Below are 27,937 nucleotides of genomic sequence, written 5' to 3'. Positions count from 1 at the left end.
GTTTCTGCACAACATCAAGAGAGACTGTGTTCTGGCAATAAGCCAGGAGATAACCTCAAGAAGCTTATTTCCCATGAGTTAACTCCAGGCGCTGGGGAAGGAAGCTGAGCATGCGCTTCATCTTATTCGCTCAGGTGGTGCAGACTGTTACCTACGCTGTTACACACAGCTCTACCCTGCCTGCCCAGCAGTTCAGGGCCAGGCTTACCACCAGTTTAACGCCCCAGTGATTCAGTGCCCACAGGAGAATCTCCAGTCTGAGCAGATAAAGAGAAGTGAAGGAAATTTTAATGCTTATCCTTTATTACACTTCCCCATTCATCACAAACCACTACCACCAGACAGAAGTTGCAAAATTGTCTTTACTAACTCGTCAAAGGCTCCCATCTTCCCATCCATAACAGCTTGGGTTGGTGAACACACTTTGAAAGCTTACCCTGCTTTCAACGTGTCCTCGTGTAAGGGCCCCAGAAGCCATATCCCATATAACTTTGAGATTCTGCCTGAAAGGAATGTAACACTGTTACAGCAGAAGACTACTGTGCTGTAATTAATTCTTTCCTGTAGGAAAGAGTAGGAAGCACAAGGATAGAGTTAAGGTTGCTGTAAGAACCTACTGGTTATCTGTGATGATTGTGCTCCATTTTGGTCACTTTTCCACAAAAAGTTTTGACAAAACGGAGGAAAGGTCAGGGATGAATAACAAACATATCTCTGAGGCTGAAGGAATTGTGGTTGTTTAGCCCGAGAGGACCAAGCAAGGCAACTGTCTTCTAGTACACAACAAGTTTTCATAACTGTACATAGCAGCCAATTATTCTCCATGTCCACTGGGAAGGTCAAGAACAAATGGCTTTAACTGGCAACAGAACCAAAAACTTCAGGTGAAATATCAGAAAAGGGCTTTCCATAGAATCAGTGAGTTTTCAAACAGGCTTGACAAATGCCTGTAAAATCGTGGTCTAGCTCAGTCATGAGGGACACCTGCCACCTAGAACTGGGTCGATCCCAGTGTCAATGAGTTGCAGCACTTTCAAAAAGACTTCTAGTTATAGGCACTAAGATGGTCCATCAGTGGTCTAAAGATACTTGCGTCCTGCAGGACAGCGAGGAAAATTACATTATGGTTTCTGTGCTTTATTTTGATTTCCCAAAAAGTATTAAAACATTCATTTAAAAAATTAAGTCCCTCATACTAACACTTCTCTGTAAATCAGGATTTCTGAAATGTTCGTACACATGCAGGTACCTATGCACATATAAAGAAGTTACTGACAGGTATTTATTTTTTTAAAATGTACTTACATATAACTTTTGTCTTTCCTAGCACGATAATTCAGCTTCTAACATCCTAAAATGTCATGCACTCATTTGCAAAAGATCTGAACAAACTCCACTGCCGCAGTATGGGATCTAAGTCCAGATACGTGCCCTTTCTCTGCTCCAGTTCCCACAACTGCAGGCTGCAATAGCTCTACTTCAGAACACTGCTGAACAACTTAAGTAATTAATGCTTGTAAACAAAATTAGAGGCACTCAGATAAGGCATTCAAGCACTCAAATAAGCAGCAATGTAGTGTTAAGTGAAAAGGATTAGAGTCTAAAAATATGTCATGTAAAAAACAGATCAGACATCCACTGGTAACACTTTGCCATCTGGTCTTCTGATCTATCAACAAGACAAAGTCCAGTACTCCATCCACCCTCTCCTCCGTCTCCTCCCAACTCGTACCTTTGTTTTCCTCTAAAGAAGCAGAAGTGGTTACTGCTTCACCTACCACGAACACCACTGTTCAAATACGGCCCACCCTTTGCAATGGAATGCAAGTGTCAACATGCGATAGGCACTGTTACTTAGTAGGGTGTGGTATTTACCTGGGGGAAAGCCACATCCTTCAGCAACCACTTTAATAACACCAAGCTTTAACATAGTAACTGTGAGATTATTCCAAACCACTGTGTTGAAAGGATTTAAGAAAAACAAAAACAAGCAAACAAACAAACAAAAAAAAAACCCAACCAAAAAAATCCCCCAACCACACTCCTATTTGGGTCAACGTCAGAACAGACCAAGTGAGGCCAGTGTCCCAGGCAAGATGGAAGCCCAATAAGTGGCACATGCCAATGATGTAGAAAACCCAAAATTAAATGGAAACAGGGACCCTTCAACTTCCTCCATAGGAGTGAGAGGGCCTTCTGGGTCATGAGGTTTTTGTTTTTGGAACAAACCTAAGATTAGAGAAGCTCTTCCTGCCCCAAGTCAGCACTAGGAACTATGTAAGGAATCTGGACAAAAGATGACTTCTCCCTTGAGCAAAACTACAGGATCAAAAGAGAATTCCTGTTAACAGAACAACTCAAGAAAGGGAAGCTGAATTCCCCTTCTGTATCAGAAGCAGGTAGTCCCAGCAGACAAGGGATTATTTATGATTTTAATTTCCATAACGTAGCCTTAAGAAAGAAAGTCAAATTCAGACCTTACATAAGCAGGAGTGACTCAACGAAAGACTGAAACTGAAGCGAGGCATCTGCCTTCCTGAAGAGTTGTGGGCATTTGAACAGTAGTGAATGTGTTGTACAGAGGATGTTTCCTCCACCCTGAAGGTAAACAAGTGTGTTTACAATCAAGATCCTGGAGTTCCCACCTTATCAGAAGCACAAACATCAATTGCCAATTATTAAGACACAAACCCACCTAAAAATAAAATAAACAGGGTGTAGGTTATAAGCAGATGATTTATCTACCAAAACTTTAGTCTCAGTAAAAGAAACCAAAAACCCCCATAAAACTTAAAAGAATTTCATACCATTGGTTCCTAGCAACCGAACTGCAAGCCACACTCCCATATCTTTCATAACCACCTACATCAGCCTCCTGAAATATGGAGAAAGCAGCAGCTTCTGTGCCAGATTGGACATAGGTAGCAGAACCCAAGAGTGACCAACATCAATACAGCAAGGCTCAAACGACAAAGACAAGAGACGCTTGAAATGTCCTTTGCTGGTGGTTTATGGCTTTTCACTCCAGTTTTGATGCTGGAATGGGAAACCATGCTCAGAACATCAGCCAGTCCTACTGCTGGAAAAAGACTTGGAGACTAACGGCACAGGGATTAACAAACACAGGGCTATTAGGCAACACAGCGCTTCCTCCCTCCCTGGTCTCATTGCTGAAAGCAGCCACATTCTCTTTGGTCTTGCTATAACCTTTGGGAAAACAAGTCATGAAACTGTTACAGGGGCCTGATTAGGGCCTAAATCCATGCAGATTATTAGGCCAGAGAGAACTCCAGAGACTCACTTCTTCCTAACATACTTAAAATATGGCTTAATTATCTTTTCTGCTGAATGCCTTTGGTAGCCGTGGCAGTGTCATGAGCAAGTGATAGGCAAAAGTACCTGGAAGTCAGAAATCTCCACTTTAAAATCCTCTCATAGGATTTTCAGCAGAACAGCAGGACCTGTCCTGAAATTAGTACCTTGGGGTTTAACTGCTTCCGGGTTAGGGTAAAGAAGTCAAAAGAGTTCCTTATCTAAATTCCACAGAGCAAGACAATACAAACTGTATCCAATTATCAGCCTGAAATTCTGACACTCAGCATTTTGTGCTATGAAAAGTGAAAGCTGGAGCGTAGGAAGGTTTCCTTGTTTCTTCAGATTACGTCCTCCTGCGAACAAAGCTGACCCTTTGCGGAACTGGCGCCGCTGTTCCCACAGAATGCACATGGGTGGGAACGGCTGAGGAAGGAGCCCACAGCAAGCAGAACTTATCGTGATTACAACATTCAGGTCAAGTGCACTTAGCCAACAACCCACTCAAACCCCACAAAAGATAACAAACAGCCAATCTGCATGCACAAACACTGTTCACCGAGATTTTTATCCATTCTATCACTGTATCACATAAGCGCACAGCGGTGGAGAAAAATAGAGAGGCCAACTTTTAAGACTTGCTCTAGCTCAGCTTCTTTCAGAAGATCAGGGTCTCACACCCCAGATTTTCTGGAGAGCCACTAAAGCACCAATGCACAAAGAAGTCTCTCTGTTTCTGTGCGTCTCATTCTCCTGAGAACTGCTCTAAGTTACTCACCTCAAAGGACCCCAAAAACTCTTTGCTTCAGACTGAACAATTCCAACAAAACTTCAGCTGTTTCCAAGGCTAGGAAAAGGTACATCTTGACCCCATTACAAAATTTCTGATATATCCTCTGAAAAGCTTTTTAACCTTGAATCTTGAGGAAGGAGCCTGAAATTTGGCAAAAGGAGAGTTTTCGAAGCAGGAGCAGGCCATGGGAAGAGCGCCCTCTTTAGCACAGGCACATTACATGGACCAGCCAGCTCTAGCTTACTCTGCAGCACAGACTTTGGAAAGAAAGGAAGGAAGGGTAAAAAACTGTTGTCCCATGTAAGCACCTTCCACTACTGGAATGTGCTCAGATGGAGAATTATGTTTGCACCAGAACTTTAAAAATGTCTTAAATGCAAAACTGAGCACTCAAAAGTTGCAAATTTTCAGAATTGAAGTAGTCTGTGCAATCTTAAGTTATCCACCTTATGTCAATGCTTATCCTTTTCCACAGAGCTTATGATATAGTCTTTAATTATATAATAACATATTGTAGTGTCCATTCAGTGTAAACAAACAATTCCCAACTCTATAAAAAGCAGGGTTTTTTTAATTCTGTCCTCATTGGCTTTACCATTTTTACTTCACTTACTGGAAATCTACTGTAAACAGAGTTACTGAGTTTTGTGTGGTAATTTTAAGACAGCCATCACTGCAGCGGTAGAGTCCTTTCCAAGTTGTAATGAATTTGTTTTCACAGTCTCTGCTACGCAAACTCTTTTATTCATATCTTATATGGAAAATACCAAAGGAAAGATAGGTTAATATGAAAAGTACCCATTAATTTTGAAAGCTCAAAATGACGTGTCAGTTATACAATACTGTAGAACAGCTCCCATTACCTTTGGTGCAGGTACAAACATCCAGCATTTCTGCTAATAAGACCCATACTCTCAAGTCAGTCAGTAAGACAATGAGAAAAATGCAATTAGCAGCCACGGTGTAAGTCTGCATAAATAGCTTCCCTAGTCTCTCCCAGGGACACTGTGAAATGCAATCAGTTCTCCAGATCAGCACTCAGCAGCAATAAAATTGGGAAGTCAGTCTTGCTCTTCTTGTGATCTGCCTGATCTGTCGCGCACCTATCTATGAAGAAACAGAGGTCCTGCAACACATCGCACCAGTCGCTATGTAACTAACTTGTCCTTCGTGTTTTTCTGCAATATAACACAGCTGCTTATTAGTTGAGTTCTACTTTAAAGACTGTAGAATATTAATATGCCCACACTGCGGTACCTTTAGTTCTTTTCATGTATTTTCAATGCTTGACTGAATGATGATTCTTCATATAATTGTCTCACGTTCTCCTGATGTGGGTTTGGGGTTGCATTTTTTTTTTTTCTGAGAATGTATTTTCCTTGTTGTTTAAAGCAATAGCCTGCTTGTCCATTAAGTTTTCATCTTCTGTCTAATCTTTCCCCTCATGCTTCCACTGACATTCCCAACCAGTCCTAATCACTCCCCTCCTGTTTACCTGTATGTTTCCTGCACCGATCACAACCCTCTTACCTCCCTCATCTCCAAAGTGCTGCTCCTGACTAGCCTGCACCAGCATCTCACAGCTTCCTGTTGTGGCACCTGCCCATAAGATTGGTCATTTGAAATCACAAGAGAAGACCTGTGCCACACGCTCACAGGCTCTTTGAAGATTTTCAGCAGAGATGGCTATTTCAGAGTATCTGAACACATTTCACTAGTGGGAGGCCTCACTGATACATCACAACAGTGTTTTATCCTCCTCTCCTTTCCAAAGCGCATGCTGCAGAGCGAGCTAGAGCTGGCTGGTCCATTTAACGTGCCTTTGCTAAAGAGGGCACTCAAAGGAGTGCTGTACTTGGAGAGGGTGTTCAGGCCCTGTGCCAGATGGCCCTCTTGTATTGGGAAAACCTAGGTCACAGCTCCCTTGTGCACGGCTGAGCGTCCTCAAGCTCACCGGTGCCTGAAGAGTGGGATGGCCGACCAGACCCTTCAGAGCCAAGCTCCATCAATACCTCGTGAGCACTACATACAGACTTCAAGGAGCACCAGCACCTCAAAGGTGAGAAGCAGAAACTTACTTTTGATACAGTACTCCTCCACAGGAAGCAAAAAAAAAATGAAAAAAACCAGAGCACAGAAATGACATGCTGTTCACGGCGAACATCACTGAGAACCACCACTGCAGCATTCTCAAGTCTATGGAGCTGCTTGAAGAAAGCTAAGAGACAAAGAAAGCTGCATTCTCTGTGTTGTCTGTGGCAGCTCAGAGTTATGAAGGCAGCTATAGCTAAGACTGGATCATTTTATGTCAGGATGTGGTAGAGACCGGGGGGTAGAATCAGTTATATTGACAGTGAACGATGATTTCCTACCGTGACTGGAACTAAAAGCATTCTCTTTCTATGCCGTGTTCAATATAATGTACCAAGAGAATTACCCATAACATACGAAAGTTGTATGAAGACTGCAGCGCTTTGCATTCTCCTCTGATACATCACAGGTGAGCTGTGCCATTGCCACTAGCTTTCTTACTCACACAGTTCTGCAACATCCCAGCTTCCTGTTAAAAAGGTAATCACTTGGTGAACTGATGAGTCATATACATTTCAGTGCCAATTACATGCAGACATAACATGTATCTATACCTACTCTTTATCACCCGTAACCACACCTCCGTTATCAACGTGGCGCAAGTATGATTGAGGTTGGAAGTCTAATGAAGAACAGCGGATGGAAGTTGAACATGAATAAAATAAAGGTGATATTGGTGGGCTGGGTTAAACAGTGTATAGAATTTGCATTCACTATGCCACCTTACTAAGATATTTCAGCCTGTACATAAGGAGTGTTTCTGGATTCTGGGTTAATGCCAAGCTCCCACAAAGCAGAATCTGTGTCATGCTTGCTATAGTCACCAACTGGCTTGGAGATTCTGACCCAAGCTATGAGTCTCGATCGTGCCAGGTCTATGATATTGCTTCAAATGAGCTGCCAATTGGTCTTTGGCTAACTTCTTCCCGAGCTTGCCAAGCAATAGAAGGTTTGGTAACAGGCAACAGTAGCCATGCCTGATGGGTTCAGGGTAGGTTTCTATAGCATCAGCTTCACTCTTCCATCTTTTGGAATGGAAAGGAAAATTTCATCCTTTGTGGGAAGCTCAGCGTTTATCGATATGAAAACGCACCCAAATGCTGCTGGCTATGTGTTATCCAAGAAAGCATTCTGCGTTACTGACAGGAACAGATCAGTTAAGCACCAGAAACAATACACCAACATGTTTGCTAGTCTGACACTGGATGAACAGGTAGCCTCTCCCCCTTCTCTATGATTTCCCTCAGAATGAGCTGATGGAGACTAACACCTGTGCTTCCCCACCCCGCTTTTTTTTTTTTTTTTTAGTATTTTTTCCCCAGGTATGGTAGGCTATGGACAGACAACGCCATCTTGCCCAACTTGTGAGCTTTTTAGAGGAAGCTCTGTTGGTAGAGAAAGTTGAGTAGAGCACTTAAAAATGCAATCTAAACCTACGCTATGCAAGATCCAAATTAACATGGACTGACAATCCAATTCTTTCTGTCTCAGCCCCCTTTCTCTGCAAAAACTACACTGACAGAGAAGGTAGGTAGAAGAGAGAGAGAGAGAGACAGTGACTCTACTGGTGCTGTACATAAGACAAGATCACTTCTTCCTTCCAAGATGTGCAAGGATAATATTACCTTTTCTGCCATCACATTTTATAGATAATCACCACAAAATGCTGTATGATGAGCCCTAGTTCTTCTCTTATTCACTGCTAAACAAAACAGCTATCACATAATATGCATTCTCAGCTTCCAGAAATATTACCTGTATTAAATTGCATCACATTGTGAGCATCTAATCAAACTGATTCACTTTAATACATTCCATTTAAAATAAACCTTAGATGTAGACAAAAGTAACCTCTCAATTCACATTCAATTAAAAAAATGTCCACCCTCATCAAACCAGTCTAATAGGTTAAGAGTGTCAGAACCCTAACATATACATAGACATGCAAAATTTCCAAACTATTGCTCCAGCCACTACCCTTATTCCTTTTCAGACTGAAATGGGCTTTCACAAATAAAATTTCAGCTCTGCTGAGTCGATGATAGCCTGAGAAGAATCTCCTTCAGTATGCCCTCTTTAAATATGAATGCACCACCCAACAATAAGAAGTCACTGTTACTTTCTTTCCCTCCTTCCAGATGTAATAAGCATTATAAGGAGGTTTGAACTGTAGACATGCATATATAGAGAAACTTCCATTACATACCTAATCCAACAGGTCCATAAGAAAAAAAATTATAATAGAGCTCTTCCAATTTCAAACTGTACACCCAAGCAACATGTCCTTTAACATAAGAAAAGTGAGAACTATCAGAGGGAAATTGATTAAGAAGAGAAGAATCCTGTAACCTGTAAGTCACCATTTCAGATATATCCAGGATTGGAAACTCTTAACTATAATTGATAGGACATTTAATTGCCTCTCTCCCAACTGATTTGGAAGGAGCTAACTGATTTCCCTACCAGGCAAGAATCTACATTACTAATAAACAGTCACCACCAGAACTGATACTGCTGATGTGTCCATATACTCAACCATCCAAGTGTACGGTGGAGAAGAAACCATCCTCAAACTGGGGGAAGGCTCCCAGTTCAGAGTTTTGGCCCAATAACTGTGCAACACGGAAATGTTGAATGTAATCCACTGCTATTCACCTCATTTTGTTCAGTATACAACAGCAAGATTTCAGTATACAGGACTGTCATCATAAAACAGCATTTTTAAAGAGCTATGAAATATGTTCCATTAAAAGTAGTTTCTCCATAAGCAGCTAAATAATGAAGCCTGGTTTCTACTTGACCGGTATCTACCGTCCTGCACCCTTATCAGAGCAACTACAGCTTGTCACTGCCCTCTGTAAGCTTGTGCCAAAAGCCCTCCAATCCCCCTCACATTTCCACATCTTCCCACCATTTCTTCAGCTTTTTCCCCTGCCTCTCAACTAGTGCCTTCCACATTCCCTAACCTCACCAGCCCACAGCACTGTATTCTCCCTCCCGTACTTTCTCCTACTGACCCTCAGGACAAGAGGCACTACCCACAGCGGCTGGCACAAGCACATAAGCACTGATCAACTAGCCAACATGGTCATGCCCATTCACTAGTTAACAAGAGGAATGGAAGACAATATTTGAATTCATCCTGCACGTTCTCCTCCTGAGAAAAAAAAGGTATGCACCTATTTTGGTTTTCTCTCCTCCACCCAGAGGCTGATCTTTGTGGAACTTTAAAAAGCTCTTGAAGAAACTTTGAGATGTCTATCCCACTGCCAAATCTGGCAGAAATCTACCAAAGTTGTTAAAATGCAACTGATAAGAGTGATTACACAAGCTTTCTTTCCTTTGGAAAGTAGGCTAAAAACCCATTAACAGTCTTACTTATGTCATCCCTTCGTTCCCATTCTTCATTTAAAAATAACAATTCTATTCTACTGCATTAGCTTATGTAACCCACCCCTGAGCTGAAGTAGTTGAAACTTTTGGTCTGTATTTATTAAGTGCAAGTGCCTCTCCATACATTTGTCCATTTTAAGGTGCTTGGTATTATGAAAAATAATGGTGAGATGATCAGTGAAACCAAATGAGCTTCTCTAATGGCTATCCCCCAAAGTTTCTGGACTGGTATCACTGCAAGCAAGAACTGAACTGCTTTTTCTCTAGCAAGCTGTCAGCTGTTCTCATGGTTACAGATCTAAGAATTTGGAATGACAGGTCACAGTTATGAGAACAAGTAGATTTATTTGGCATGTTTCTATCTAGTAAATAACATTCTCCTATAAAGGGGACAAGAGGCTGCTGCACATTATCCTGGTGTTTATTCTCTGTGAAAACCACTTTTTAAAGCCTCTGTCCCGACAAAGAAGGTGCTAACCAGACTTACGTATTCCTTAAAATTGCTCGCTCACAGAATGAAGACAAAAATATATAACTCTTGCACTCCCTTCATTAATATAAATGGACCACTGGTGCTTTCACCACAAGACTCAACTGTGTATATACAATTCCCGGATGGCATGAAGCAAGGGTAGAAAAGCACGCTTTCCATTTAAATGCAAGGGAAGGCAGGAACGTTAATTCTTGTCAAAGGGTGAAATCTATTCTGTCAAATGGCTATTTAAATAATAACCAATGGTTTTTCATTAACTTAACTGCCAAGATTCGTGAGGCTCCAGCTATGGTGTTACACAAATTACATTAACGCAACTATGCACAATTGGTTTTCACAGAACCACAAGTTCAGCTGACAGGACAGCAGCAGAACAGGCTTCTCACACACTTAAAACTCCCCATTGCTGGAGGGGTCTTCCTCCAGGAAAGCCGGGGCAGTCCAGTTTCCAAAGCCACTGTTAATTACTGCAAAATGAAATGTGGAACTTATGCCAAGGAACTGGAGCACCTACCCGCTGAGCCTGCCTAGATGGTAACAGCATTTCATCCCTGCTGAGCCAGGCTGGACCTGTACCATAATCATCAGTCATCGGTCCCAAGGTACTCACTCCCCTCAGCAGAGGCCCTCAGGCTCCAGGGACATGCCCACATACCGTGCTCAATAAGAAACAAAAGTTTAACATCATCTTGACATGCCAACTCATCCGACCCAGAATGCTCTGTGAAACACTTAACTGACGAATCACACAGCCTCTAGGGGAACTCTCCCTTCGCCTACTGAGCTGCCAGGGAGAACCATCCTCCAAGGGGGACGGGTGAGGAAAGCACTCCCAGGCTTACCATCCCAGGATTTAAGGCCTGATAACCCCCGGGCTGGCAAGCCCTGTACACAGAGGAAGGGCTCCAGAGTTTCCAGTCTCTCACACAGGCCTGCACACAATATTGAGAGCTCACAATATTTCGAAGACCCAACTGAGTCTTGATTTCCCGGTCAACAGTAGAGGCCTCCAGCTGAGAGGCCTGGGAAGGCCTTCTTCAGCTTAGGTCTCAAGTTCCTGGGTCTGCAAATGGAAGCCTTGAAGCCCTGATAATGGGAACATTATCAGAATTTCTCCTCCCGCAGTTGAAGACCTGGGCAAGTTTCCAAGGTCCCTGCTAGGCACTGGGGAGTCTGGTAGGCTTTACAGTCCAGCAGTACTCTGAGCGCTGGTCTGAGCTTAGTCACAGGGTGGCAGGTTCCAAATTAATTTCTAATATTTGTAAAGAAAAGTCTAATCAAATTCCAATACAAGTGAAATTTAAGAATGTCACAACTTCCCATGAATTTGGGAACGCCAAGTTTGGCCCACCTCTGATTTCAGTTTCCTTCAGAGAAGCCTCTATCCTTTATGTTCCACTCTGAGAACGAGCCTTCATCTACTAAAATACACTAAAAACTATAAATATGAACAAAATGAGCCAATTTGCCTCTAAATAGAACCTTCAAAATATAAAACCATTCCTCGGATTATTCTAAAATTTCTAGTTATTTTCACATGTGCATGCCTGCCTTGAACCCAAAGCTTTCTGTTCTAAAACACACTTATTCATCCTGCCTCAAGATTAATTAGTAGAAAGGACACATCCTGTAAAGTTGAACCCGCAGTGGTTCAAAGCAGGGACTTCTACTTTGGCATGCCATGGACTCACCGCTTCGCTAAAGAAACAGTGTCTGTAAAGACTGGGCAGCTGAGCATAGGGATTGCTGGTATCACAGCATTGTCCAGCACCAAAAGACATCAAACACAAGAACAAGCCCGTCCTGGTCACCTCCAGGTATCAGCAAGCACACAGCACAGCCACCCGATGAGGAGCAGTGTACCTGACCACAGGGAAAACAGTAGATTCCAGGATTCGAGCTTGGTGGGTAACGCAGCAAGGAAAGGAGAGATTAACTATGTGAGCATGCATTAAGCAGATAAAAGATTTGGGCTGTTAAATTTATTAGGCAGTGTCATAAAGTTGGTGATTCTTCGTTCTGCTGTTTTAGAGTCCTAGGTACCGGCCCCAGCTCTGCTTCGCCAGCTTGCCACAGAAGCGGTAATGAGATAAACAACATCAGTCAGAACACAGGCTCCTGGTGGGCAGTTTGCCCCATCCTCCCCTACGCTGCAGGTATAGAAAAGTAACTCGGCCATTAACAACATGAAGTGAATACTTCATCTGAGTGAACACTTACTTTACCAATGAGACATTAAAACATGCCGCAGCCATGCTAAACTTGGGAAACCTGCAAAAAACTTTTTCCAAAACCTGAATTCTCATAATACTACTGAAGTTCTCAGTTTCCCATGCACCTAAATGAACAGGAGTTTAATATACTTACAATACAGCTATTTTAGGTTGTCTATAATCATTAAATACCTTCTTCTTGACTTTTCAGATTTTCTTCTCTTGTCATTAGAGGGTGAATAAAACATTTTCTAATTTTGCAGTGCCTAGAAACTTTGTGTCATTTTAAAGAAAGTAATGCCACTCACATCCACTTATGCTGTATGCTTTAGATGCATGCATGTATCTAAGGCATACAGTTGTAACAAATTATTTAAGACTCAACATTTCATACGATACCAATGACTTCAGAGAAGCTAAACCTTAAAGGCAGCATGGCTTCTTGCCTGAAGAACAGTTTTTGCTTCAGCCTATATTGACAGACAAGTTAACCAGATATGACGATGCCACCTCAGAGTCCTCTGTATTGCTGGAGTGTTGCCCCTAAATTCTTGCTCCCTATTAACGACGGAGGCGGCCCACTGCAAAAGCAGGGATAATGATCCAATAGCCCATTTCCACCTTCAGTTTCTATTCCTCTGTTACTTTCGCAAAATCCCCACTAGCATAGCATGCATTTTAGAAAAGAAAGCCAAACAGCAACGCAGTAGTGTTTCCCCCGCACACCCAACTCCGTATCAGCGTCAAAAGCACAAATTAAGTAGTATTATTATCAGTTTCTTGATACACAGTATGACAAAGTACAACCCTTCTTCCCACCCATCCCCAAAACTGAGCTACAAGTTGATGCAAACAAAACCAATATTGCACACACCGTTTTAGCTCCTGTACTGTGTGTCCTCTAAAGCAGTAAACCCACAATTACCATGAGAAAAGTCCAGCTGGAGGTATCACCTACAAGTGGCATTACTTCTCCCCTGTGTGTTTTTTCAAAACATGTTCTGCTTGAAAACAATTCAGTGCCAATGAGCTGGCAGTAGAACAGCAATTTAAATTGTGGTCTCAGGAAAGGTAGGAGGGGGAATTCACTAAAGCAACATACTTCAGCTACAAAACCCCAAGAAGCATATTATAAGGAGTCAGGCAAGCACATATATTACAGATGATGAAAAAGCAGCTAACTACATGCCTTTAAAAGTGCAATTCATGGATGCAAGCTGCCAAATTACAGAGGGGATTTACCGAGAAGAATGTGTTGCTGCCAGAATGGACAAAAGCATGCATTCTATCCATTCCAAGCTCCTCCCCATCTCCTGTCACGCTCGCAGCAAGAAGCGGTTCAAAAAATTGACAAGACTCCAGAATTGGAAGAAGAAAAAAATAAAAATAAAAAAACCACACACACACACACACACAAAAAAAAACCAACAAACAAAAAACCAACCACCTGCTGGTAAATGCCTGGAAAAATTTTATTTTGAAGATCTGGTAAAGGAGACTGGAAAAAAAAAAAACAAAACAAAACAAAAAAACCCCAAACATAAAAACAACCCAGTTATGATCAAAAAGCGTCCCCCTGTATTTTTGGGGACATGAAGCACAATTTCACAGCATTCACAGAAAGGAAACGGCGACCTGGCCGGGTTTTACGGCGTTTTTCAGAGGCGCAGCAACCCGCACACCGCGACGCCGCCCGCCGGCCCCGGGGCTGGAGTTTCCCGGAGTTTGCGTGGAGTCGGGAGGTGGGAACCTCGCTCCAAACGGGAGCGCTGGGAGACCCCGCGGCAGGCGCCCCCCCCAACCCCGGGGGCGAACCCCGTCCCCCCCTACCTGGTTGGTGTCCTCGCCGTGCTCCAGGTGCACGATGCCCTGGCTCCTGCCCTCTGTGTCGCTCAGCACGTCGTCCTCCGAGTCCTCCAAGAGGGACGAGGATCCCGTGGAGGAGAGCGAGGAGGTGGAGAGCCTGCGGGACTGCAGGCGTAACGAGCTGTCCGTCCTCAGCCAGCCGCTCTCGGGGCGCGGCGGCTCAGCCTGGGGGCCGCCCTGCGCCTCCTCGCCCTCCTCGGCGGTGACGGTGAGCCGGGGGATAACGGGCGGCAGCACCCCGTTGGGGGGCCGGCAGCCCCTCTTCGCCGGGTCGGGCAGCTGCCGGGCGGCGGCGGCGGCGACGGCGGCGCAGCGAGCCTCGAAGAGGGACCGGAGCTCCCCAACGCTCAGCCGCTTGGCCCGGCTGAGGTCCGGGCTGTCGTGCAGCCTTGCGCGGGGCTCCATGCCGGGGTCGGCGCCGGCAGCTGGCCGGGCGGCGCCCCAAGGCCGGCGGCCGGGGGCGTGCATGGGGCAGCCCCGCGCCGCCGCCGCCGCTGAGGAAACTTCTTTGTGGCTCAGTCTCCGGCCGCTGCTCGGAGCCCGGCGGCGAGGCTCATCTCCAGCCCGCCCTCCCCGGGGTAGCTCTGACTCACCCGCTGCGACAACCGGAGCCGGTTACCGTCCCCGCTGCCCCGGCACCAGGGCCATGGGGGTGCGCTGAGCCCGCCCGCCCGCCGCCCCGCTCCGCCTCGGCGCTGAGGGGAGGAGCGCAGCCGCGCCGCGGGGAGCCCCTGCCCGCCCCTTCCCCTCCACCGCCTCCGCTCTTTTGCTTTCGCTTTCCCTCAGGCGGCCTCAAGGAAAGGGCTGCGGCCGCGGGGTGTCCCGGCGGAAGGGGGTGTCCCGGCGGGGCGCCTCCCGCCTCGCCGCCGCCGGTTAACGGCTCCGCGGCATGGCGGCTGCGCAGCGCGGCGGCTCGGGGCGGGGGGAGGCGGCTCTCGGCCCCCCTCCCCGGGATTTCGGCCCCCCTTTCGTGGCCGTCCGGGCTCCGTCCGGGAGCCCCGCCGCGGGTGGGCGCTACCGTGGGAGGGCTGCCATGGCGGGACCTCGGCGTCCCCCCCCCCCGGGGGTGGCTCCCCGTGGGCCGCCCAGGTCAGGTTTCACGTCCCGCGTCTAACATCCTCCGGCGGTTTGCAGATCCCCTCCCCTGCACGTTACAGGCTGCAGGGCAGAGCTCTCCTCGTGTAAAGCCTGAGATTTTCCATCAGTCAGCGCTTTACCCGCTGAGCTCTGCTTACTCAGGGTGCCTTAAGCCTCGGGTTACTGAGATACCCCAGCCCCCTTCCCCGAATGAATTTCAGCAAATAACATCCCCCACGTCGGTGCTTCTTCCCTGCTCGACTCCCACTCGTCACCTCAGATGTGACCCGTGCTGGGCTGCAGCATTGTCGCCGTAGCTATTAAGACCTTTGGAACAGGAAAGGCATCCTACCGCAGGGTTATATCCTACCGTAGGGTTATATCAGCTGAGATGATTAGTAAAATTAATAATTTTGGAACCAACCGCTGAAGGCTTCGACTTAGTTTTTGCTCATTTATCTCATTGTTTCCTTGTACTCTCCCATCTGTCTCGCCATCTGTTGTGTCTTGGCTGTTACTTGGGCTGCGAGCTCCTTGCAAAAGGGGGCTGCACCCCCTCAACACATAATGCAACGCAGCCTGGGCCATGGCTGGTCCTGCAATACTGTAAATCATTTATTCACCTGTCTTGATTTGTTCAGATTATTCGGTTGCAGTGGACTATTTAACGGCCCGATCTTGCAGGTAGAATTTGGAAAAGTATTTCAACAGGCACCACACGGCGAGGCTTCTCCTGAGGCAACTACTGCTGCGCCGCTCACGAAGCCCTCAGCTTGCAAATGCCTGGGAGCAGACAGGAAGGCAGCTGGGGAACTTCAGAAATAAAAATTCAGGTGTCTTCAGATGCTTTTCTAGAATTAGGTGGTGCCTAGCCAGGAATTTGGACAATCTGAATTTCCAGCTTAAGCAGCCAAGCCTTGTGGTGGATTCAGTTCTTTGTGCCAAAGCTGTTGTGGGAGTTCTCCCAAGAAGCTGCCAAGGTGTACATGGTGGGCAAGGCAGGGGTGACAGCTACCACCGAATTATGTAAAGGCGCTAGCAGTAAAGCGCAGGAGAAAATGGTTGGCAGTGCAGCTTTTCACCGACAGACAGAGAAGAAACCCGAAGCGCCTGTAGGAGGGTGTTCCTTCATGGTAGACCACAGCAGGTTTAAGCTCTTTCTGAAAGGAGACACAGTCACTGTTTTTATTATTAACTTTGTAATTAGTTTCAGATTTTATAGTGCAGAAAGGCTGTCTCAAAATGTGAAGACTGATTAGGCCCAGTGCCTAAAGTCAGAACAGTTTAATCAAAAGCATGATTTTATAATTAATGGCTTTATAACAAGACTCACAGTGATGAATTCATAGACAACAGCAGAAAACGCAGAGGCCAGTTATAAGCAAGTATCTGAGATTCCACACACACCAGGCTGGACCCACTTCACCACTTTATGTAGCTGTGACAGCTTCTGTCTCTAGACAAGCAAGACAGAAAAAGAGATTATTCACAGGAGAGGAGGTTAAGTGCAAGTTTTCACAGGCCGAACAGGAGCCCTCCAGGGAGCCCTGCTGCACGTGGAAGGACAGCTCGGTTTCCAGCCACGTTTAGCCATTGCTCTGTCTGCTGATTCTGCAATTACAAGATTATGTGCGGTCTATGATCAGGAAACCTTATATAAAAGGTTTCCTTATTTAGGAAACCTTACCCTTAGCAACAACTCTGAGACCACTAACTCACTCCACGTAGGACTAAAATTAGTTGATAGTTATGTTATAAAATATAATTTTAAAGGTTTTCATTTCAAGTAATGAAGATAAAACCAAAATGTACGCAATACATTTAACTGAAATAAATACATGTATAAACATAGAAAAATGTCCTTTTAATAATATCATTTGGTGGTGATTGGTTGGATAAGTTTAGGTAGGTTTAGCTGACTGCTTTTATAGCATATCAGCTTTAGAGAGCTACTGATCTCTGAAGCCTGTGTGAGATTTAGCTCAAAGTCTTTCAACACCACCAGGAGAATAAAGACATTCTTCAGTCGGGTATCACTGCGTTTGCTTGTAAGCGTATGACTGTTTTAACGAAAGGAGTGGTGCTGGCATCCTGGTGAAGTGGTAATGACTCGTACTTTCCACTTGTGAAACCCTGCAGAGGGCTGTCAGCATCCATTAATGATGCTTGGCAAGAGCTAGATCTGATAAGCCACAGATACATGTGTCCCTATTTTACAGGTGGGTGAACTGATGTACAGATAGTCAATGAGTTGACTATAGACGTGCAGTGAGTCAGGGGCAGAAACAGGCACTTCAGATTTGCTCTCTGCTGCTGTAACCACCAGATCACGTTCCCACCTCCAGGGGTAAAAAGTTGTGTTTGCTGCAGTCATTCTGATTCATATCAGTATTGCTTCTCGCAGCCGGAGTTTCACATTTCACACACTCCTACTACGAAAAGAACTTTCTGCTTTTATTTATATTGGCAAAAAAAAAAAAAAAAGACTATTTCATTCCCATGAAATCCCTTTCTAAACATTGTTGGCATTAACACATTGCTTATTTTTACTTCCTTTCGGTTTGCATTCCCATAGGGTGTCTGAGTCTTGGCAACACAAAGGCAAAGGTGCTGTGGACACTTCTAGCAGATTTGAAAGAGTTCACGTAGACCGCAGTTTAAATAAGATCCAGAGGGGAGCCTTGGGCTTAACTTGGCCTGCTTAGCATATACAAAATACTTCATTGCCCACACAAGACTTCTCAGAGAGCTTAGGAAACACCACGTTCTTCAATGCCAGCCGGAGCATGACCTAAGAAGACCTGAAAAGTAATTGAGAGTTGTGATTCGCATATCTTTCTTGGATGCAACAGGTACAAGTGAGAAAGCGTTTATAAGTAGTTGCAATATCTCTTTCAGGATATAATGGGGGAGAATAAAAGATGGATATGTTTTCATATAGGAAGGCCCTTTTTCAGGACTGCGGGCAAGGTAGATGGGCCTGAAGCTGGTTGGCCGAAGGGAATAGCCCACCTTGTCCACAGGCCTTTCATGACTAAGCCTAAGGTTCCCCCCAGTGGCTGAAATCACAGCTGAGCACAGCTGCGCCTGCAAAGGCAAAAAGGAAAGCGACGCGTGGGCTGAGTGCCCGGTCTGGAGCACCGCTGCGGAAAGGAGATGCTTCTCCGCCCGGGGCGGGCGGGGGCAGAGCAGGTCCTGGGCTGGGCTGTAGCTGGCAGAGTAGCAGTGCCAGCGAGGGCAGACACCTTCATCAGCTCCTCACCAGCTTCAAACGGGCTGGGGACCCCGGCTGGGTGTCCTAGTTGCTGTCTTGGCTGCTCGCTAGATTAAGTAAGCAGGTTAGCGCGTGTTACAGTCGCATCCGCTTTTTGTCATGCAAACATAACCACATCAAATTATCCAAGTGCTTAGCTACCACAGGCAAGAGGAGAATGAAACTCCAAACCCAGGTTATGTGCCATGAAAGCAATTGCTGCAATAAGTGGGAGAGCTATATTTTTTCAGATTAATTTTTGTAGGCTGTTTGCCAAATTTCTGTATGCAAGCCTTTGAGACTTTTGATATAAGCCCTGGACATCTGCTCAGTGAATGCCATATGAAAAGGGTTCAGGAATCTGGTTCTACCTAAGAAGCAGCACAGCTGTAACTCAGGCAGCAATTTTTAAAACCATAAAAGTGGCTGGATTATTAAGGTGTGAAGTGATTCCAAGGATATGAGAGATGTCTTAGCAGGGGATACCGGGACTTGAGCAGATCCTTAGCTAGGAGGGGGATGTAGTATTTTGGTGGAAGTGAGCATGGTTGTATAGATGTCAGTGTATGGATCAGATGAACCTTCAGGAAAGAGCCAATACCCTATGAAAGTCCCCTCGTGGATAGAATCAAAATTACATTTCCAAGTCGTATTCCTGAACAAAGGTATCTTGAACTATTCAGCTACCTCACCCACTCAGATGAAAGAGGGGGAGCTAGCAGGGGAGACAACAATGCCACCGTCCTCTGGGAAAAGGGTTGCAAGTGTTTGACATCATAAGGTGACAGCCATGATGGCAAGAAAGCCACAAGGACAAGGCCAGGGGGAAGAAGGGGTGTACACAGCACCCCTGCTGCCAAAATGAATCACCACGGTCTGCTGGTATATAGAGCGTAGGGTTACTCTACAGGGGAGGGGAGGGAAGTACTATGGGAAGTAAGAGCTACACTAGACATGAAGAAAGGGAGGTCACAAGTGATTGGAAAACACTCAGGAGGAGAAAAACACTTTTCTTCCACATCTGCCCATCTTGTGCTGCAGAGTCGCTGTTATTCCTTATGAAAGGGGAGGAGCAGGGCCTCTCCTCCCCAGTTCCCTCAGCCTGCCACCACTGCCTTTCTCCCTCACGCTCCTACTGCTGGCCTGGGGGCCAGCACATCCAGGCAGCAGAATAAAATGGGAGAGGAGAAGGGGCTGTGGGTGTGCTATTCCGCAATGCAAAGCATGTGCTGAAAGGAGCAGCCAGGTGAATAAAAGGTAGCAGCATCGTTGGCTGCAGGCTGTGAGTTTGACGTGTGAATTGTGTGTTCCCTCCTCAAAGTGCCTGAAGCTTAGTAGAAGAGTATCTGAGATACCGTCGTGATTTTCACTTGTGTTTTGCCTGTTCTCAGCTTAAATAAAAGATTCAGTTTCCACAACTGTCATTTTAGCAGAAAATCCACACAAAAATGTCGTAACACAACAAGAGCAAGTTTCGCTGTCATGCATCTCAGATGATTACAGGTAACACTTCACCCTAACAACCACGTTCCTCGTAGTTCCCTCTGAACTGGCTGTGAGAACTTCCTTATGAAGATTTGGTTTAAAGATAAATACTTCAGTGAAACCACTTATTAGCTTTACACTTTAAGTAACCACGGTTGTTGTTTTTGGCCAGCCGTTTATAACCCCCTCAGAACATCGGGACATATTTGCCTGGGCTTACAGTAATGCTCACATTAAATTCTGTGATTTTAATTCTGTGGGTTTACTCCTGTTTTATAATAGTGTAAAGAAGAGCAGGATATGTCTCACTGTGTATAGAGGCAGACTGTTCCTGGAAGTTTAGTTTCACCTGTGCACCCTGCAACCCAGGGGCGTACCTAAAGGCAAATCACGGTTCTTCCCTATCAGAGAAGATTAAAAATACATCCCAGCAATAGGCTATCCCACTCTTAAGACATTTAAATATATAAATTATAAAACCCCCTCCAGATTATGGAGAAAACTAAAAGCCTGAACTAGTTTAGATTTTACCAAAAGTTAAAGCAGAATCTAATATTTTCCACAGAAACCATCACAAGTAGCGTTTTTACAACAATTAATCTGGCACGGCAGCTGAACTGAAATGGTCTTTTTAATAAAGGATGTTACTACACAAATGTGGTCAAAAGTTTATATCCCAACAGTCACAGGTTTTTATTTCCCTTTTCAAGAGGGAAGTTTCTGGAAAACTCTTCAAACTTCTTACTGAACGACTGAATAGCTGAGGTGGGAGGAAGGTTTAGTACGTTAAAGATTTCTTTTGTCCACACAGTTTTCTTTGCCAGTTCATTTGGCAGTGCCGCACTAAAAACCAAATACATCCACAAAAAATCATAGACACGCTCTAGTGATGTCAGTGATGCCATATGGATGTATTTTAAGGAAAAGGGAAGCAACAGTAATTACTAGTAATTACTAATTACCAGGCAATGAGCAAGCAGCTTTGTTTTAATGTAAGGGTCCAGTTTGTGCTTGTGCGAAATTACTCATACTTAGGATGTTTTTCAGAGTTCTTTAGGATATATAGGTGTTCTTTGGCATGACCTAATTGCACTAATTGCAAATTAGTCTCTATAACGATGCTCGCTTTTTTCTGCATATTCCCAGCACGCCTGTTGGCACACACATTTGCCCAGCTTTGTAAACTAGATCACAGTATGAGGAAGAACTTGAAAGGGATTTTTATGCACAGGTTTTGATTATTTGTCATCTGGAATCAACTGAAATATATAATAAAAAAAGAAATACAAGATAGACTAAAAATAAAAATAATTTGCAAAAATATTTAGGAAATGTTTTCTCTGGGTTTTTTTTCTGTTGTTGTTTCATAAAATTAAATATTGGGGGTCTGTGAGAAGTACTTATACATGCTTTTTTTACTTGATGTCATAGGAACAAATCTAGCAGTAATACAAGTACATGCTTATTGTCACTGTCTTCAAAGGGTTTTTCACTACCTGTACCTGGCATAACCTTTAAGTAATCTTAAAGAAACATATTGCATAATGACTTCCTCCAGTCGCTCATAAAGATGTCAGGGAAAAAAGTGATCTATGAAAATCACCGAGGAGAAGAGCAGAATCAAAACATAGCGTGAGAGGCGCATTTCCAACCTCACGGCCAACACAAGCGTTGTGCCATCAGGTTGTACATCCCCATGCCAGCACTTCGCTGCGCCCTCGCCTCCCGCCTGGCAGGGCGAAGTGCAGCCGCTGCAGGCAGAGGCTGGGCTCAGCTGCTGACAGGTCGTGAGTGCCAGGTGACCACGACGTCCTCCCACCATGCCAGGGAAACCCACCTCTTCAAAAACCCTTCCTCCCGTAAAGTTTAACTTTTGGGTTTCCATACAAGCTATGGATAGCTGGCTTTGGTAGTGCCAGTCCTTGTAAGGCTATTGGTAGCAAAGCAGTACATAAAACCAAAACAGAGCTTAATGTTTGTGCCAAGTTACCTTAGTGGTTCCGTCTTCAAAACAGAGAACCCATATTCTGTTGTTATCGAGAAGTCCCCGAAATTACCACTGCTAGCAATGCCGCTGAAAAGTGTATGATGGGATTCAGAAACAGTCAAGCAACTGCAACCATAATGATGCCGCTCATGCGAGCACAACATAACCGTTGGCGCTGTGTCACCATTCACAACGGATAGCCTATTGCGCTAAATGTTGCAAGAGTAAAATCAGTATAAAAAGTAGATAAAATAACATGTAAAAGGTATGCTCAAGGTCTGGTTCTTCCAAGCTTTTTCTGTGGTAACGTGTATGAAGTTTCAATTACCTTTGTTTTGATATTATTTTGAGCAGGCTGAATGGAAAATAATCTCTGATTTTTGCGTTAAAGAAATATTAACTGTCAGTTTCTGCTGAAGTAAAATAATATTGGGGACTGTGAGATGGTCTGCTCTCCCTAGGGCCATGGATCTCTTTCATCTGTTATTTTTTTTTCAAATCAGAATATAAATTTCTCTGTCTTCTCCTTCAGTCTTGTGGGTAAGCTCTGAGATTTCCTACACCATTGTTCTGATGCATTTCTTCAGTTCTGTACATGTACTCAGGACCCTGCCGCATCCGCGTTCTGAGCTAATACCTGGCACTCGTCTTTGGTGTTTCCACCATTGCAAAGAGCCCAGAGAGTTCGCTTCAGTAACTAAACTGGGACTGCAAATCATTAGATTGGGTTTCCACCTCTGTTTTTCTTTCCAGGACAGCAGATTGCTGGAAAAATACACTGAGAGCAAGACAGGATTAAACCACCCATTCTCCCTCGTGAGGAACTCTGTTAGTATGTTATAAGCCAGGGGTGGACAATCTTTCAGCAGATTCTTCTGATGGAATAGGTGGCTCAGCAGTCGAGCATTCCTCCAACCTCCTAAACTCATGGTGCTTTCCACCGTTCCATCTTTTCGATGGGACTGGTTGCACAATTTGTCCTAATAAACAGTGATGAACAAAACAGCCCTGCAAAAGTACTAGGGGAAAAAGACTCCATGCTTTTAGTGGCATAAAAAACTATTAACATGGTTCTTTAACATCATGGAAAAGTACAGCAAAACAAAGGAAAAATGGCAAGGGTACTTTACTCGTGCATCCAATACATTATTGCCTTAGGTAAGTACAATTTTGCAAGGCTGCATGATGACCGAACAGGAAACAAAGAAAATATATCCTCTTTGAAATTTCAAGGAGAAGACCTTTGCTTCCCTCATGGGGTTGTTATAAACTTGAAGAAACACCCTTCGGTTTTAGCTTGGGTTTTTTTGGTTGGTTGGTTGGTTTCTTAAGTTGGCCAAAGGTGACTATTAATTAGTTATGATGTTTACTAACTAGAACCTAAAGTTTTTGTGGTTTTTTTTTTTCTATATATCAGTTGAGGGAGTAATGCATCCTGTTTTTCTTATAATGTTATCAAAAAGTACTTCCCAAAGAGTTTAAAAAATCGCCTGATGAGGACAGAAGCACCTTCAGAAATTGAAACACTGGGCTGAGATGATACAGGGAGACCGACATGAAGTGTCTAGGGGTTTGTTTGCTGGATTTAATTTTCATTCTAGGAATGGCATTTCCCTTACAAGCAGTTTTCGGTAATTTTCATGAAAAGCTTTTCCTTTGACACACACGCATATGGATTCCTGGAAAACAATGTTATCTGCAGATTTCATTGTGTAAATAGATCAGCAGAATTTTGGCTGAGATTAATAGTAGAGGCATTGAGCTGCACTTTACACAGAAAATGCCTACTGGCAGGTTAAATGTTCATACATAACCATACACCACACACTGTTTTTCAGATTGTCACATGAAGATCAAACTCATAGAGATATTCAAAGAGGATGAATGGATAAATGTCTCCCTGAAACAATGACAGAGACGAATCAAAGCACACAAAATAAAATGCCGTTTCAAATGTAGGCAACTGGCTTCATAATTAATTTTTAAATAACATTGAACCGTAAAGTTCAGTTATATCTTAATGATGGCGCTGACAAATCAAATCCACAATACCATCTTTTCCTGCCCACTTGCAGGCCAAAAAAAACCCAAAAGAGATAGTAGGCTTTCACCATGGAAGAAGCTAAGAGCAGCACAGAAACAAGAAGTTCTCGCTGGAGCAACACAAGGTAATTTCCAGTGTCAGAAGGACTGGACAGTCCTCACATTTTAGCAAGTTAGGGAGGAAGGCTTGTGGTAGACTGATGAACAAACTACTGGGACAAGAAAGCCACCAGTGGCCAAGCTGAAACTGCATTCTTGTTCCAGGGGAAGAGGGAGGTGATCAGAGGCAGAGGGGGAGAGAAGCGAAGGGAGAGAAGTAAGAGGCATGAGAGTCTGGAGGTAAAAGCCTTCAGGTCAAAAAACCAGAATTGAAACACACCAGCCATGAAGTACCTCTCTTTGGGTCATCCTCGCTTGCCTCGCCCACACTTTACCACCAGGTGGCCCCAGATGAACGCGGATGAACAATTGGTTACTCGCTTCAAAGACACGAGGCGTTTAAATCTGTTCTTTCCAAGGGTGCTAGCTGCCGAAAGAGGGGGGAAAAGAAAAAAAAAAACCCAAACACCAAAAAAACCCCAAACTGTCATGAAAGCCTGGCTGTATGAGGCTGGAGAGTTTGAACAGCTCCAGGTTCAAAAGCTTGGATTAGAATCCACGTCTCAAGTCCTGGGATGTTTGGATGCAGTATCATGGTTCAGACTTAAAAACACAAGAGGTGATGCGCTAGTACAAGGGAGATGTTGAATTCACGGTACAAATGGGAATGTAATATGTGACATCCCTGAGGTCATGCTTTCAATCTGTGTGGCACTTGTAAAGTCACAGGATTGCTCCCAGCTTCGGGCATCGTGCTTCGGGGGAGGTGGATACCACCTGGAACGGGAGAGAATTCAAAGGAGAGCGGGAAAGATGAACAAAAGTTCTGCAAAACATAACCAGTGGGCAAAGCCTGAAACCAATGGCTTGCTAAGCTGTTTGATGAAGAGTTTTGTCGGCCAGTTGCAGGCAGCAGCTGGCATCGCGGGCAGGGCCCTGAGGTAAAATCAGGCAGTTTAGCAGGGAGCTCGGACTCTGGTGCCACGAGCCAGCAAACGAGAGGTAACAAATCCTGGGGCAGCCAGTCTCTAGAGGACTCCTTCAGGTTCATTTTCTAAGATGTCTAGGAGATTTCTTTGCAGGGGAATTAACAGAGGTATCAGTGGAAAAGCATTGAACGCTAATTTCAAGACATGCAGGAATTCCACCAAAAACTTTTCTAGAAAAGGTGAAGTACAGTGTGTCTGACACCCCAGGCCTTCTGACAGGAGTAGGTCAGGTGAATGTAAGCTTAATTATAGAGCAGAATTTAAGAGACAAGGAGTCCTTGATGAACCAGCGTTTACTGTGCTCGGCCCCACTTCAAGGTGCAGCAGTGTTGGGCTGCAGCCCTCAGGCTTCTTGTTCCAAACACTATTTCTGGCCCTCACTGGTGTCCCAAAGGTTCTTACACACTTCAGTAAGAGGCTTCAACACGGACTTGCCAATTCTCCTCTTCCAGGTGCAAGGTGTTGTGGGGACCTTTGCTAGCTCTTCATTTCTTGAGAAGGAGGGAGGAAAACACGATCGTTGTACTTAGTAGGTAAGCAGTAAAGGTCAGTCTTCAGGATAGTAATTTGTTTATGTTAATTTGATTGATTTTTCTCCTGGTTTTCTTTCTTACCTGTGCTGTCTTTCTGGACCTGGATGGAGCCAGAATCAATTGTTCAACGTTCAGATGTCAGGCAGATTCTCTCCCAACTTCATCGCTCTACTTTTCCATGCTTACCGAGGGGCTCCTTCACCCTGTAGGCACCCCTGGGGTCAAGTCTTAACAAATCTCTGGGGGTAAACAAAATTTAACCCTGCAGAGAATGATGGCCCCTCATGAGAGAGGGTTTCCTGTCTCTTTTGATTTATAACTAACAGGGGCCTCTGAGACCTGATGTCAATGATCTGAAAACTAGCTTTCTCCCTTACCCACTAAACCTATCTGAAAGGAAGATGAGTTCATTTTTAGGGGGGAACATGCCTTCAAAGTGTCCTTCACTTTATATTCACACCTCACCTTGTAGCAATACCTCACTCATGGAGCAGGTGCTTGAACATCTTTCTCACACAAAAAGCCTTCTTACAATAGTTGCAATGCATCCAGCAACACGCACCTGGCAACAGCCTGCTCCTGAATAGGTCAGCATCTGCAGCAACCCTCTGGTGGCCCCTACCTGAACTGAGCAGGAGTCCATACATGCACTTCAGGTGAATCCTGAAGAAGGGATCGGGGAAATAAGGGGGGACAATGCAATCAAGTGAGGTGGGAGTTAGCATATTAGTCATAGATTTGTAGGTAAAAACCTTTCCCAGTACTTCTGCTAAATCATAGAAATATGAACTGGAGTATGCCTGCCTGGCTTTGGGTACTTATGCTAAGTCCTGCTCCAGCAATGGCTGAACTGCTGTACTTTTTGTGGGACGCCACGAATGCTGTATAATCTCATTAACAATGTCTCTACGGGGTGGGATGATGGGACCTTTAAAGAAAGCCCTTTCATCTTGCTAAGCTTTGGTACATCTCCAGAGGAAGCTACAAGAAGGATCCTGAGGCATAAAGTGTTCTAGTAGTTGTGAGCAAAGGTGAAGCATCTGTGGGCGGTGCTGAAATGACATTGAGCTGGTTCCTTTTCCCAGACCTGATCCTGTGATGTATCACTCAGTTTTGATCTGCTGATTCATTGAAATTTTAGTCTCAGAATACTGCCTGAGATTTATGATCACTCGAGCTTTTCCTTTAAAAACAGTTCTTACAAGAAGCAGCACTGTACCTGCACACCTGTGGACATTCGATACCCACTCAAAATTTCAAAGAGGACTTCCTGAAATTCCAGACATTTCTATCAGGTAAATTGTCTGCCTGTTTTGATTTTATTTGGTTTACATAAATTTATGTAAGTTATATAATTTAATAACTTCTTGTTTTATACTAAAGCATGACCTAGCATATAATTTTGGAAGGACAGGAGAAAAGCAGTACTGTGCCAGGGAGAAACCACAACAACAGACCATTAGTGTCTTTTCCTTTTGTTGTTTCCTTTTTCCTTTTCCTTTTCTTGTTCTACCTCTATGACAGGCAAGCCAAGAAAACTGGAGACCGTAGAGCTAACAGCTTTGACGTATTAACAGTCTGAATGCAGAAATAGAAATAGAAATCTATACTGTGAGCCATGAGGGCTGCAGTTTGTTTGATGCGCAGTGACTTGCACAGGTGGTGTTTCCTCTTCTTCCCCTTGGCTAGAGGATACTTCTGTGCAGCAGTGAATACTTGAAGTTTCATTGCTCACGCTGTTCTTCTGTGGACACTTTTTATTATGTTCACAGCTGTCCTGCTTCGGGAAGTTCTCTGAACAAGAAACCGCTAATCACAGTTCACCTGTTAAGACTCACGTTCAAAACCGTGTGAAGAATCAGGACTGCCGACGGGTTAAGTGGAGGAAACATCTGCTTCAAGGAACAACTGCTGACATGGTCTCCATTACTGACACGCACTGATCAGCTGTCAGGTCTGTTATACTTTAATGAAGAAAAAATTATGTCAGGTTTGTGGACACCTATCCTGAAAGGATGTGTGTGTGGCTATCCATGAGAATGGGAAAATTCTCTCTTCTCTCCTCACTGCAAGCCTGACTTTGCAAAATTTTTTGTTTCTTCTCCTTTTTCCACTTAGCTTCATCTTTTCTCCAAACTGGAACACTCATTAGTATTTGCGAATTCTTTCAATTCTTTAGAAGTCCCATGAGACAGCTTTATATTAATGTCTAAAGCAGAGCCAAATGGCTTTGTATTTATTGTTGTCTAATAGCGTGTGGCCTATGTTATGATTTGATGGAACAACCCTGAGTCTTTGGTTTTTTTTAAA

General features: G+C 44.4%; 1 protein-coding gene across 2 annotated transcripts in view; it reads right to left on the bottom strand.

The window, feature by feature from the left end:
• Positions 1–14,859, bottom strand: part of ITPKA (inositol-trisphosphate 3-kinase A) — a 38,438-nt gene extending 23,579 nt beyond the window's left edge. Inside the window, exon 1 of one of the 2 annotated variants that reach the window (XM_075105580.1) lies at positions 14,126–14,859. In XM_075105580.1, the coding sequence (XP_074961681.1) occupies positions 14,126–14,629 (504 nt within the window). In that variant the 5' untranslated portion in view covers positions 14,630–14,859. The remainder of the gene's footprint in view (positions 1–14,125) is intronic. The other variant, XM_075105579.1, reaches the window with a different exon arrangement.
• Between the last annotated feature and the right edge of the window lie 13,078 nt (positions 14,860–27,937).

Source organism: Phalacrocorax aristotelis, chromosome 10 (assembly GCF_949628215.1).
Source record: "Phalacrocorax aristotelis chromosome 10, bGulAri2.1, whole genome shotgun sequence".
NCBI classification, from domain to species: Eukaryota; Metazoa; Chordata; class Aves; order Suliformes; family Phalacrocoracidae; genus Phalacrocorax; species Phalacrocorax aristotelis.
This window is presented reverse-complemented; position numbering and strand designations above follow the sequence as displayed.